The sequence below is a fragment of the Sitophilus oryzae genome, unplaced genomic scaffold, assembly GCF_002938485.1.
Source record: "Sitophilus oryzae breed Bouriz unplaced genomic scaffold, Soryzae_2.0 scaffold_1396_pilon_pilon, whole genome shotgun sequence".
In the NCBI taxonomy this organism is placed as follows: domain Eukaryota; kingdom Metazoa; phylum Arthropoda; class Insecta; order Coleoptera; family Curculionidae; genus Sitophilus; species Sitophilus oryzae.
Window position 1 is genome coordinate 5,720,075 of NW_022146055.1, and position 15,557 is coordinate 5,735,631.

General features: G+C 33.0%; 1 protein-coding gene across 1 annotated transcript in view; it reads right to left on the bottom strand.

The window, feature by feature from the left end:
• The window catches only part of LOC115875949, a 248,141-nt gene that overhangs the window by 92,764 nt on the left and 139,820 nt on the right, over nt 1–15,557 (bottom strand). Inside the window, exon 5 of the mRNA XM_030891556.1 lies at nt 12,986–13,152. Within this exon, the coding sequence (XP_030747416.1) occupies nt 12,986–13,152 (167 nt within the window). The remainder of the gene's footprint in view (nt 1–12,985; nt 13,153–15,557) is intronic.

The window sequence follows — 15,557 nt, forward strand, 5'->3', positions numbered from 1 at the left end:
TAACATAAATGATTTAATATAACATCTAGTTAAACTTAATGTGATTTATTTTTTATTAATCCTAAATTATTTTAACTCGTGTTATACAATATTTTAAATATTGTATAATATTTTAAAATGTTGTATAATATTTTAAAATATTTTAAATATTGTATAATATATATAATATTTTTAGAGTTTTAATTAAACAAACTATAGGCTTGGTGCATTTCTGTTCATTTGAAAAATTCCGCCCGCAGCGCTCTAACGGCAGAAATTAGAAATGCCGGGTATAGGCTTGGTGCATTTCAGTTGATTTCAACAAATTCCGACCGCAGCGCTCCAACGGCAGAAATCAGAAATTATCAGTATGTATTTCACGCCGCTCGCGCCGTCACACGGTGGGGTATTAGCATGAAAAAGGTGATCGAAATTCGAAAAAGCAAATGTGTTTAAGATTTCCCAAAAAAAGATAAATGATAAGTTAAATCATGTCTGCCATGAATGGCGTTGCTATGGGTGTGTTTAGTTGCATTCATTTGTTTCAACGAAACATCAGAGTTGTTGCTTCTCACAGATAAGAGGTAAATGGCTAAATTTTATGTTTAAAATTATAAATTATTATTGTTCTTGTGCTCTTTTTACGTTTATATTATTGTTTTGATTGAAAATGGCTCAACAAGCTGCAGGTATCTATTCTACAAAAACCTATTATTTATTTTGATATTCTCTATACAAACGATTTTTTTTGCAACTAAAAGTTAGGCGTTCAGAAAATTTGATTAAATTTGTGAGATTTTTATTATACTTAGAGATTTAGTTGCGCATTTCGAAGAATTCAGCATATTGTCTATATACGTTTTACTTAGTAAACATTGGGCTTTCATACAGTAAAATACTGCGACTTTTTACGATTTTGCTGATAAAATGAGAAAAACATTCTTGGTTTCCTCTAATCTGCCAATCAGTGATATACTGATGCGAGGTGTAAACCGCGATGGCATTATTGTGTACAAAGCGATCACATTAGTGCCATTAGCAGTATAGCACAATTTGGCATTAGTAGCGACTTTAGTGGTATGGGCATTGGTCGCGGATCAGTCGTAGCATTAGTAGTATTAGTTGTGATATTACTACTGGGATTAGTTTCATTGACTGTGGAAACACTGGAACAGTGATTTTTCTTTCTTTTTTTTAGAATCGACGAATTATCCTTTATTTTGTTCATATTATTTCCTCTTTAATTGAAAATAGCAATAATTTATATAAGGTCTACATAAAAAAAATTTCGATCAACTATCTGTGTCAAATACCTCACTGTGCGTCATGTTGATCGCATTGAAATAATATTGAAATCGTGGCTTTGTCATAATATTTAAGTATTTTAGTTATTTGCTAGTGCAGTTATTGAGACTATAAAACATTCAGGTAAGAGGTTTGTGTGATGTAATGTTGTTTCGGATAGTATAAAATAAGTGAAAAATAATTCGAACTAGGCGTCTTGTTGTGTTGTGACAATTTCAAATGTTAATAAAATTGCCTAAAAAAATGTTAACGCGTAAAGGAGAGCGTAATTAGGGCGTTGTTGGGTGCAATAACATTCAATAACTGAACTTTCCCAGATATTCAACTCTCTCGAAACAACATTTTATAGCTTCATAATTTCTTACACCGATTTGATCAACAGCAAAAATGGATTCAAACAGTTCGACGAAACAACTGAGTAAACAAAGTGCTCGTTACATAATCAAAAAATTAAATAGACAGGTTTATGTACTATGAGAAGATGAAATATAATTTGCAATATTAATGGTATACTTTTTTAATCAACTAGTGATTAAATGTTTTATGAACATCTCCTAAAATTATAATTATGTACCTTTAAAAAATTTCGTTATAGCCGAAATGGCTCCAATTATGCCCCACTAGCAAAACCGGTGATAAAACCATGCTCGCTACCGTAGTTGAACTAATCTAAAAAATTTTTTTACCTGGAATAATAAATTATAATGCAAGTTAGACCTTCGGAAGATATCAAAATATTTACCTTTTAATTTTTTTGTTTAGAATTTCCACAAATTATATTTTCTCACACTTTTATAGAAAAATTATATACTAATTTTTTCGTTTACTCACCATTTAAACCCGTGTATTTGTAAGTATTTGTTATATACGAGTTCTCCGGCGGAGAATGCACCAATCCTATAGCCGATATAGCATCAATTATGCCCCACTAGCAAAACCGGTGCGTAAAACTATACTCGCTACCGTAGTTGAACTCATCTAAAAAGATTCTTGGCTGGAATAATAAATTATAATACAAGCAACGATAGATTAGACCTGCTGAAGATATCAAAATATTTACTTTTTTATTTTTTAGAAATTTCACAAATTATATTTCCTAACACTTTTAGAATAATTATATAATAGATTTTTCGAATACTTGCTATTTAAACCTGTCTATTTGTATACTGTATACCAGTAGTTTACGATATTATCCGATGGTGGCAACACCGTCGGAGAATGCACCAAGCCTATAGACAATTGACGAAAGGAAGACCGTTGTTAGACAGTTTTACATATTTATCAACAGGAATACCGCCGAACAACGCCGTAAATTTTTCAAGTACAGCGGTTTTTGCTAAACGTATAATATAACGAAATATCGCCGTTCGGTGGTAAACTGTTAATAGAAATACCGCCTTTAATTGACCAAATTTAATGTGTTATTGTTTATAGTTTAGTTGCGCTATTAGGTACTGTGGTAAAAATAAAACTGCATTTTATTGCATACAAAAAACATATTATTTGACATGCTAGATGCAAATTTAAGCAAGAACACTAAACTTTTTTGTTACCTAAGTAATTGAAATGCAAAAATAAGTTATGTCATTATTTCGAAATGAGTTCGTCAGAATGGAGGACTCAAAATAGTAAAAATTATTTATTTATTTGATAGCTCTAGCTATCAAAACACATTAGTTTTTTTTAGTGATGGGATAACTCGATCGAAAATTCACTAGAGTACTCGATTATTGAAATAACCGACATCGCTCGATCATGAACGAGCGATGCAAGTGACGAGTACCAAGCGACGAACGCAAGCGATCCTAGAATGAAATAAATTGAAGTCCGATTTTAATGTGACATACTCGATAAAAAGCCGAGCGAATTTTCTACATACATTGCAGGTAGCAAATTTATACGACGCCGTATATACCGGGTGCGTCTCAAAAGTGGCTCACCCCTATTACTTTTTTATTTTTTTTAAGATAAAAAAATGAGATTTGGTATGTTAATATATGACATAAATTAGGTTGATTGACGTATTCAATTGTTTTCTGTCACTTCCAGTTTCACCGGAAATGACTACAATTTTTGATTTTTAAATGGCACCCTCGGTATTTTTTTTTTACTTTATTCTATAGAAAATGACGTTCTAAATAGAATGACGTATCATATGTCAACTTTCGACATATTCGCTTAAAAACAAATTGTATTTTAAATTTCAATCTAGAGTGCCATGGCTGTGTTAAAAACACTAATTTTTAATCAAGGAGCCTTGGAAAAATAGATTTAATCATCTAATGTTTTTAGTGTCTTGCCCTGCAATAATTTGATACCAAACACTTGGTACTTCGAGTCAAATTGTCGTTATGAACTGCATGTTACAATTTCAAATAAAACATATGCGAAAATGTCAAAAGTTGACATGTGATATGTTATTCTATTCAGAGTGTCATTTTCTACCGAATAAAGTAAAAAAAATACCGAGAGTGCGATTTATAAATCAAAAGTTGTAGTCATTTCCGGTGAAACCGGAAGCGACCGAAAACAATTGTCAATCAATCCTAATTTATGTCATATACTAACATGTAGAATGTTTAGGAGGGGAGTTAGTCACCGCGACCTTAAAGATCTATATTGTGTGTTCCCCTTTCTTGAGTTATAACTCATCATACAGTCTCAAGGCTTTAACAAAAGCCATTATCTGAGACGGCTCCACAGAGGGCAGCTCTCCATCCTTTACATCAGCCGTACCAAAGTTCATGGCACGGATGGTCGTCGTCTCGGCGCACTCAGTGATGAGGTGTTCTGGTGTTTCCCCATATTCCCATATATACTAACATACCAAATCTCGTTGTTGTATGTGAAAAAATAAAAAAGTTATAGGGGTGAGCCACTTTTGAGTCGCACCCGGTATATTTATCCGTTGCGTATCTGAGGGACAAAATTACGACCTACATCGACAATGCTTCGAAATAAACTAAATCAAGCGAATCGCTCTACGCTTACTACTTGCCACTTGCCGTTCATTACCGAAAGAATATGTGCCCTGCGCACGCAGCTTACTGCTTGGCGCCTGGCGTTAACGAGTACTTACAACAAGCGAAAAAAACCGTATTTTTAAATACGAGCGATATTTCGCTCGAGTGATCACTCGGTTATTGCAATCGCTTGATACTCGAGTACCTACTCGATTATTGAAATTAATCGTTTTTTCCCATCACTATATAGTTTTTTTCAACGGTAGTGAGTTTTCATTACTCTGGTTTCACTCTTTTTTTCGTTTTTATTTATTTGATTAATGCGCATTTGATTGCTTTAAATATTTTGATTTTAAAGTTGAATGTTTTACAATTGTTCGAAATATCAACAACTGCTCAATAACAACAATTAATTTGCAAAATAACTGCCGGGGCGGCTGATGGTTAGGTTAGCCAATGCGTTAATTAAATGGATCAATAATTCTAACTAATTTGTGACGATGAATTATATTCGTATTTTATGTTATAAATTTCATCTTGGAGTTTATTGTGTCTGGAAAAATTTAATTAACTTATATATTGCCAATGACTAGACCAAATTGAAACTTTATGGCAGTTATATTTCCATCGTTCAAAGCTCAGACTCTGTGCCGTATTTTACTCTATTGGAATATTTCCAAACTTCTAAACGTATTAATGTTCTGTTTACTCCTACAAAAGAATATTACCATTTGTAATAGCGTCACCAGTTGCATAAATAGAAATAATCGATGGTTTATTCAAACATGTAATTTTAAATGACGTTTAAAGCCAATAGGAGATAACGAGATTAATTCTGGTTATTTATTATCTGAACTAATAAGAATCCAATATATCATTAAGTCTTAAAATGGAAAACTTAATATATTGCGGCGCTTTAGTAGATATCACTGAAAGATCTAACTTGATGTTTTAAACAGTTTTTACAATTATTGGAACCTTTACCAAATTATAAAATATTAGCTTTAGAATTATATCAGTTCTTTAAAATGAAATTTGTAAAAACACTGATGAAGGCTATAATGTTAGCTGAAATGTTTGTTTTTTAAAACCAATTAAAGATATTTAAACCAAACGAACAATATTAGAGACTAACGAACTAATTTAATCTCAGCATATTGCAAAGGATACTTGAGTTGATTACCTCACTAGGCTCTACAGCAAAGAGGAAGGTGCAATCGAGCAGAATGAAAGTAAAGCCATAGAAATGGCGCTCCGACAATTAAAAAACAGAAAAAGTCCTGGACAAGACAAAAATTCCAAATGAACTACTTAAGAATGGAGGACGATATCTAATCCAACAATTAACTAAACTAATTTAACATATCTTTCTCTACCAAAGAATACCCGACGAATGGCGAACAAGTGCCACTATCCTTATGTTTAAGAAGGGGCATAAAGAAAGACCAGGAAACTATAGAGGCATAAATCTACTCAGCATAACATTAAAACTAACAACAAAAATAATAACAAACAAATTAAACAACATTATATCTCTATCAGATGAGCAACAAGGATTTGGAACGGGTAGATCATGCACTGATGCGGTCATTGTTATAAGACAGACTGCAGAGAAATCGATTGAGTACAACAGACCAGCTTACATGTGTTTCATAGACCTGCAGAAAGCATTTGATCGGGTTCAGTTAGAAGATGTTCTACATTTACTTTATGACAGACAAATATCCCATAACTTAATTAAATTCATAGAAAATTTATACAGTGCTAACAAAATCCAGGCTAATATCCACGGGAATCTTACTGAACCGATACCTGCAGAGAAATCAGGCAAACGACAAGGCGATTCATTACGCCCACTTCTTTTTAATACAATCATGGACGAAATAATAAAACAAGTGCACCATTTAACTGGATACAAAATGGGAGACAGCAATATTACAATTCCGGGTTATGCCGACGACGCTGTGGTATTCGAAGGAAATGTGGACGACCTCAAAAAAATAGTATATCGCTTCAATCTAGTAGCAAAATTTTATAACATGATAATCTCTGCATCCAAAACAAAGAGCCTGACAACATCAAAAATACCGAATCAGATGCAAGATTGTCGTGTATAACACAATAATACAGCAAGAAATGAGATTTAAATATCTCGGTTATGGCGATATCGAAACAGAGATAAGACAACAAAAGACAAAAGCAGTGAGAGTAGCTGGATATCTGAAAGACACCATATGGAAAAATAAATACATAGGTGTCGAGGTCAAGTCAAGAATATACAAGACTGTCGTCAGACCCATAATGATCTACACAGCAGAAACCAGACCGGATACAGCAAAAACAAAAAGATTATTGGAAACAAGCGAGATGAAAATCTTCCGCAAAATCACAGGTAAAACGCTGCTAGATAGAGAACGAAGCGACAACATGAGGCAAACATGCAAGTTGGATAGCATTAATGAATGGGTATTGAACAGAAGACGCGAATGGAATGAACATATAAGCCGAATGGACGAGGGAAGAATAGTAAGGTCAGCTCGAGACAAATCACCACTGGGAAGAAGAAGCACGGGAAGGTCAAGAAAAAGATAGTGTGATAACCTTACCATCGATTGAAACTGTAGGCATGATGTGAAGAATGAACAAGCAATCTGCCTAATATTAGAATAGGAAGAAGAAGAAACCAAATGAAAAACTAATCAGCGTTTTCCCGAACCGAAATCCAAGAAAATTAAACTTTGAATATAGAAACAAGGTTCAAGAACATCAAATTTTCCAAAAATACTAAAAAAATGAGCTTAAATAATTTAAAGTTTTTTTTATTATCCTACAATAAAAAAATATTTTATGGGGAAAGTTTTCTCTTTTGAAAGAATAAGACCTCATCGGCGAAAAGTAAAAGATAGAGTGCCTGAAGAACTGGTTTTTCTGAATTAGTTAAACAAACAAAAGCGCAGTGGCGAACTAAGGGGGGGGGTCGAAAGGGGAGGTCCGCCCCGGGCCCCGTCTTTTAGGGGGCCTCCCGAATCTTAATAAATAATTTTTTATTCAACTGGCAAACAAGGCCAATATGTGTTCAGTAGTTATGAAGCAGTTTGTAGGAGGAGTATGCAAACCATGCGTATACGCAAACTATAAACAGTATAAATGGAAGGAGATATTTACTTAATTATCAATTATCAGGCCCCAGTAATTGTCAATGGCTTTTTCTATATAGGAAATTAAATCAAGGGGTAATTTTCTTTGTTTAACATATCAAATAATTATTATTTTTTATATATTTTGAGACTAAATTTATTTATTTTAGCTTTTAAGTTATTTTTCGATAGTTTCATTATTTATTTTTACTGAATAAACATTTTAAATTCCAACCAATGCACAACATAACTTGTATTCTAGCTTCTTTACCGATGATGAGCAGTGCCGTCTTTAGTATATCAGAGGCCACGAGCGCGGGCGGGCCTGAGACAGCAAAGGGGCCCCTCGGATCTTGGAGGACTTACAAAATCATGATATTTTGCCGCGGCATTTCCCTGGAACGGTCGCGAAAGTAACGCGGCACATATGTGGAACCGGTATTTCCATCACTTTGTTTGTTTTCCCTCATAAGTTGCCATTAAATACTTGCGAACATTCGGTCGGGGATTTCTTGATCTAATACTGCATGGCCCGTGATTGGTAGTATACGGCTCGTCAGCAAAATTATGTTCAATAATTTAATACCTCTAATTTATTACAGTTGGGGTTGGAACCTTTGGTCCTTTGGTTTTAAATTTGGTGTTATAACAGCAAAATAAAACACTAATTCACCACAATACACCAAAACACTTTACTTTTGCACTTACTTGTTTTATTACATCAAATTGCATTCGTTTTTCGATTTAAAAATATTATTATAAGCTTTAAAAAATTGATGTTGTCGTTTTGAGGCCTTTTTAGAGCTGGGGCCCTTAATACTCCCAGGGCCTTGGCCCATCAGGTCCCTACGTAAAAACGGCACAGCTGATGAGTAACATATTTATATCTACCTATATGGATTTTTATTATAATATTATATTATAAATTATAATTATTACAGTATACAGGGTGTCCGGAAAAATGATTTATTTTAGGTACAGCAACTGTTCATTAACAAATTTTAAAAACGAAAGTAATGTAAACCTTTTCACGAGTGAAATAAAAAAAGTGGATTTCCATTTGAAAAAAATGATTTATGATTTTTATAATCTTTTAATCGCTCAATTCCATGATAGATGCGGCCATTATTATATGACATTCGGACAATTTAATTTTTGAAATAGATAGCCACATGACTTCTCTTTATGGTACAGTGGCTGTGGCAATCATTAAATTTGACGTTTAGGCTATACAGGTTGTTAATTCGACAGTTACATATAGGGGAACAGAATGGCAACACTGCCTATTGAGAACGCATGCACTTATAGGGTTTTCTGCCGACTCGTCCCGTCGCGTTAGGTTATGGTTGCCATATTTCAACCATAAAGCTCTTGCCGCAAGTAATAAACAAATTAACAACCTGTATACATATTTTTAACAGGCAGTTTTTTTCCTCCAAAAATTATAAATATTTTTTTTTTCTCAAAAACGGTTAACGTTAGGTATAGAGTGTTTAATATTAAAATTCATAAAATTTTACAGAGAATTTAAATATATAATAAAAAATTGGGACATATTTAAAATAAGAAAATTGCTGTCAACTTCCGGTACTTCCGGAAGTGCCGCCATATTGAAAATATTTTTAATCGATAGATCTCGTTGTGAAACAATGATATGCAAAAAATCTCGGTTGTAGATATTTTAGTTCTCTAGAAGCTTCTAATGCAGGCTCAGCCTGGGACACCCTGTATAAATACTTGAATTTTGTCAACCATTATGCATACGTCATTCAATTTTTACAAAATGTATATTAGAAGTATATCATTATCTGAACAGACCGGGGGCCACATTTAGCTTTGCCCCAACAGGCGACACAAGCTACCGTTTCGTCTACTCGGCCTGGGTCGTAGCTCCTCGACTGTGAAGGACACGGATCTCCGTAGGAAGTCCTGGGACTGTATGATGAGTTATAACGCAAGAAAAGGGGACACAATAGATCTCTAAGGTCGCAGAGATTAACCCCCCTCCCACTTATTCTAAATTCTAATTCTTGTACAGCCAAGGTCAATAATCTTTATCGCTACCGATCGCTATTTAGTTACAGAGTTCCAGCCTAGGAATCTTAGCTTCCTGATGTTTTCAAACACTGATATGTGTCTAAATTAGATTTTATTTTATTTTACTTTAACTTCTACTGTTAACTTCTCAATCGTCTAAATCTGGTAAAAGTTTATGGCAGTTTTATTTCCATCCTACGAAGCCGGAATAGTACGTCCTATATATTACGTTTATTGCGATGTTTTGGGGCTATCTAAATACACTAATATTTTATTTATTCGTCGAGAATGAATTTAAATGCGTAATAATGGGTGCCAGTTAATGGAAATGTATCATTGGGATCCGAAAACCTTTCGATTTATTACAAAATTGGCGAATAATTGTATTCCATTAGGAATATAAGGGTGTTTAGGGGATAAAATCAACAAATTTTGCACTTCGGTGTTTCTATCTCCATTGTTAAAACAATGGAAAGGGAATACAAAGTGGCTAATTACATTACAATAATAATGTGTATAAATATCTCGACAAATAATACTCATGGACAGAATCGAATATTTAACAGAACTATTTAATTTGTTTTTGTAATCTAGTCTCAATAAAAAGATTAAAAAATGTGCGTTCGAGTCAAGTGAATTGATCAAGTCAGTGAAATTCAATTCGCACGAATGTTATATGACCGTCTAAACTCGACAAATCATGTCAATTTATCAAGTGAATTGATTCAAGTCTCAGTTGACTATTGTTTAACTTCTGATGTACAAGTGAAGTATTTGAAATGGTGGCAAGTAGGCGGTCAGAAAAAAATTCTATGGTCGAAATATACTACCCATAAACATATTTTCACTTATTTAAGACTCATCCTGTATATGGTTTTACAGTAGGTATTAGAAAATATATCCACTAATTAAGAAGAATATTATACTATTTTATAATTTTGAAAAAGTCTAAACATTATCATAATCCAAAATTCATACGGTATAATAAAATGTGACTATGGTATTCTGGTATGTCAATTTTATGGAAAATCCCCACAAGCGAAAAAATATAGTAAATTTTATTTAAAATTCTGCAAAATTGAAAAAAGATACTTATTTTATATTTGAGTCACTATCAATATAAAAAATATTTCGTTACCATTGTCGGCGTATTTTGTAAAAACAATTTCAGAATAAACATTTCAATTAGTAAACTTAATAGAGCTTTTTTGGAAAACTCGGTCATATTTTATAATTATTATTTCCTATGGTTTCATAAATAACATCAAAAACTAATTATAAATGACATGCAAATATTCAACAACGGCGGAAAAATCCAATTTTTGTTATTTGTTTTTCCAATACCTATTAGTGAAAAATCGTTTCCTCCATTTTCGGGTTGTTATTGAAATATATATTTTGCAGAACGGGAAATAGTTTATTTTACGTGCACTTTTTTGTCGACCATACCAACAGGTAAAAATTTTAAAAAATCGTAACTCCAAAATTACAGTAGCTAGCGAAACGCGGTATTTTCTAAAAATTTTCTTGAGTGAGAAAAAATTTCCGGATTTAATTTGACCTCGTGTGGTATTCGGTAAGAAAATTCCAGACCAAATTGTGTTTAAAAATAAAATAATTAAAATATATTTTTCTATTTTTGGTATATTTTTAGCCTATAAACTGTTGATTTCTAATGATTTTAGTAGCTCAAAAGTGCCATTTTAGGACCTAAAATACTATATTCTTTCATTTTATAGTTACTAAACTGGTAGAAAATCATAATTTATAAGGTTTTTCGGAACGCTGCATGAACAGATTTACAGCGCGTCACAGTTGTGACAGCAATTTAGACCTTTAAATTCGTTAAAGACCGTTAAATTGTTGACTTCTACTCGTTGTAGTTGCACGAAAATACCATCTTAAGACACAACACAATATATTCTTTAATTTTACGTAAGTTTTGAGTAACTAAAAGTGGTATGAAATTCATATCCAGCGCGCAGCGTCAGCAAGCGTCAATCATAAAAGGCTGTGATCATCGTATTTTGACAGTTCAAAATATCAAAAAAACTCGCGTTTTGTTGTAATAAAGAATATTGTGCAGCTTGAAAAACCAACAAAATTCTTTGTTTTAAAAATGAATCGGTTTGAAAATCATACTACATGCAAAATATGCGTGAAATTGTCTGATGTAATGATCAATCATCGTGCGATGAATTATTTACCCGCATTAATAGAGTATTATGGCTCCTACGTGAAGAAAGAAACTTTGTTTCGAATTGTTCACGAATATTTGCATCTAAACTACTCAAAATTCAAAGTGCTAAATGGAAAAAAGGTGAATAAAATAGTGTCTAAATATTATATATATTTCATTAGACATAGACATTTAATTCAATCCATTCCAAGTCCTACATTTTCGCCATTAAGAAGAAAGATGTCCAAAGAATATAGAAAACATCTCAGCTTTGTAACTGAAATGTACCAAAATTATCATGTAAACAAATAAAAACCAGACTCCTAAAAAGATATTCTGTTATTATAAACGTCAAAAAATTTCCAGTATCCGCTGTTGGGTGCCGCTGTTGGGTGCCTCGCGTTGGGTGCCCCCTTTTGAATAAGAAGACTAAGGAAGGAGCATAATGCTATCCATGTATTCATGTATGGTGGGCGGAAAAGCCACCATAAAAGCTCTCTAGGGTGGGGATCCTTGACAGTTCTGTTTGACGATTCATTTGACATATTTGAATTTTATTTGAAATTTTGTGGATTTGTCAGTCTTTACGGAGCTTATTTTATGTTATTTATTATTTATTCTACTACTGATAGTTGTATAAAGGTAGTAAATCTAGATGGAAATTGTGGCAGAACTTAAATTAACAGTGACACTATCGCGATTTATCGAAAAAGACTCTAAAATAGTTGGTTGTGTAGCGTGCGGTAGATCTCGGCAAAAATTGAGTGAAATAATGGAACAACTTTTCGCTAGTAAGTGACTATATAATATACATGCGTGTATTAAACCGATCATTTATGAAATTCACTTAAATTAACTAAATTATATATTTTTCTTGCATTTTAGCTTTTATTTATTACTTGTCAAAAATTAGATGTCAAAGAATTTAGATACGTTAATTTGACTTACCTGCTTCAGTAGCGTATCGGATGTTTGTGTTAATAAATACTTATTATAACTTATCTATTTTTATTAGAATTATATATTTTATAACAATTTTAATAACTACCAACATTTATTCACAACGTAAAATAAAACAACAAATTATTGAGTCTACCCCACGTCTACCCTACATCATAGTTTTACATTTTTTAAATGAAATTAGAACGACACTGATAAACCGGAATTTAAGTCGGCCATATTTGAGGCCCATCGCGGTGTACCTAAGATTTTTGATATGCTCCTTCCTTAGTCTTCTTATTCAAAGGGTGCCCCCAAGGAAAAAATTTTCACTAAAATTTGTACGTTGCCATGGTGATTTGTTTTGATTGGTACGAAAACACGTTTTGATTGGTAAAATATTACAGGTGTGGAATTTTCAATAAAATATAGCTGATAATATTTACCTGGAGTTCAGGAAAGCTCTGCCTAACAATTAACGTCCATAAATTATGTAACACACAAATTGTCAGCACGAATAACCAATAAAAATAAAAATTCGAGTCTGGATTGACTACTGTTCTGGGTTGCCTGAGTCTTTTCCTACGACGACGCGGTGCCGATCTATTGTCACCTAAAACAATATATTAATTATATAGGGTGATTAAAGAAAAACATTTTTTTTGCAAACAGACTCAAAAGTTTCAATTTGACGTAAAAAGATACCAGTTAAAATTTGAGCCATCATTATTAATATTAAGACTGACCACATCCCGTTTTTCCATTTTCCATAAAAATACCAGGTAAAAATTTTGTTCTGCACCTTATGAATTATATAGCTAGCCTGTCGTGTGTCATAAAAAAGAAAAAAAAAAAGAAGTAAATCTTTTTACTTATTTTTGTAGAGACTGAACGTTCTACAAAAAAAATCTCTTATGATTTTTCGAGAAACGTAATAGTTTAAGAGCTATTCTTAAAAAAAAAGAAAGTTCAATTCATCGCAAATTTTAAGGTTTTTGATGCATTACAGCAAATTTGATGGTTTTATTGGGACAAATCACCAAAAAATTCATGTCTATCTTAAATTTGTCCTGAAATTGTCCTGATATTACAAAGGAAGAAGTCAAACGTGCTATAGAGCTTCAGAAGAAAAACAAGGCAATATGACCAAACCAGATCCACTCGGAAACCCTAAAGCTAATCGCCGATCGATGCAGATGACAGGGGCCTTAAGATTCTTACAGATTCCTTACAGAACTGTTTAATTCGATATATAAAGCCGGCAAGATACCCACTGATTGGCTAAAATTCACTTTTATCCCATTACAAAAAACCAAACGCTTCTCAATGTGATGACCACCTTATTCACAATCAACATATATTTAATCAACAATATTCGCTCCGCAGATAATACGGTCGTACTGGCTGGTAACATTCTACACCTTCAGAACATGATGGACTGCATCGGTGAACATAGCATACAGTACGAATTACACATCAATGCTAACAAAACTAAACTTGTTGTATTTTCCAAAACACCGGGAAAGACTGTCCTCAGAATTAACAGCAAGGTGGTAGAACAAGTATCGTCCATAAAGTATCTAGGAGCCCTCGTTAACGACGCTTGCGACCCCAAAACTGAAATTTCAGCGAAGATCGAACAGGCCAGACGTACTTTTGCTTCCATGAAAACCCTCTCATCTAGCCAAGATCTATCCCTCGAACTGCGCATACGTATGCTGCGTTGCTACATCTTTCCAGTATTTCTCTACGGCTCTGAGAGTTGGACACTCAATCAGATATTGGAAAACCGCATTAACACTTTTACTTTTGAGATGTACTTGTATCGTCGTATGCTGCGTATATCCTGGATGGATAGAGTGACAAATGAGGAGGTACTCAGGCGGATGGGCAAAGATAAAGAGCTCCTATCAACAGCGAAGGAAAGGAAGTTACAGTACGTCGCACAGTAGGCAATATGTCCAAACCAAGTTGCAAAAAATAACATCCACAGTTAGCATTTATGGCAATAACATTAGATTGGAAACATATTAGTTAAGAGGAAACCACATAAAACTAACAAAAAAACATATTCGGAGTCTCTTTCGGGGGGCTGTAAAACGAACTTTGCGCAAAACCTACATTTTCAGTTAATTTGTGTCCAATAACTGCCTTTTTTCTACAATTTTTTAAATAGTAGGCGTTGCATTCAAGTGACACAGTATTATAATAATTGAATCGGACGACCTTAGCTTGCTGTCAATAATTATTGTGAAATTGTCATAATGTGTTTTACGTAGATTCCCGGTTGCGGTAAATTTAATGCCAAGGTAAGTAAAAAAGGATCTTTTATTTTGATTTTTTGGATAAAAACTAGATAAAGGTCAAAGTAGAACATAATCATTTAAGGTTTTTTTGATAGTGGCATATATTCTATCTTAGAAAAGTTAAGTGAAAAAAATCGCAAAAAATCGCAACTTTAAACTTATTGGAAGCGTATGTCTCCATGCGTATGTGTATAGTAAGATCCTTTATATGGATACTTCTCATAAATTAATTGTTATAGTAGCTAGAGAAGAGCTTGAAATATAAAGTTACGTAATTTTTCTCAAGATTTCCGAAGAGGTATGTCATAAATGTCAAATGACATTTTTTGACAAATTGACAAATTTTGACAGTACCTAATTTTTTAAATTAAATGAAATGGATTTTTCTTTCAGATTTAAAAATGTGCACTTCGTGACCATTGCTTCCAGCTGTTATAAAACAAAATATCAGTAAATAGTAGGTGGTAAAATAAAATTTAGATATTTTTAATAGGTATAAGTTCTGTTATTTTCGAAATCGTCATTGTTTAAGTCTCAGAATATTGTTGCTTATTTAAAATATAATAATAAAATATTGTTGACATATTGTCTGGTATTATTAGAGACCCAACTTATTCAAATGACAAACAATCTTGAATAAAAGTTCGATTGGATTAGTATACTTAGGGTTTCCTTTTATACATTGACACCCCCTTTATCTTTTTTATTTGAC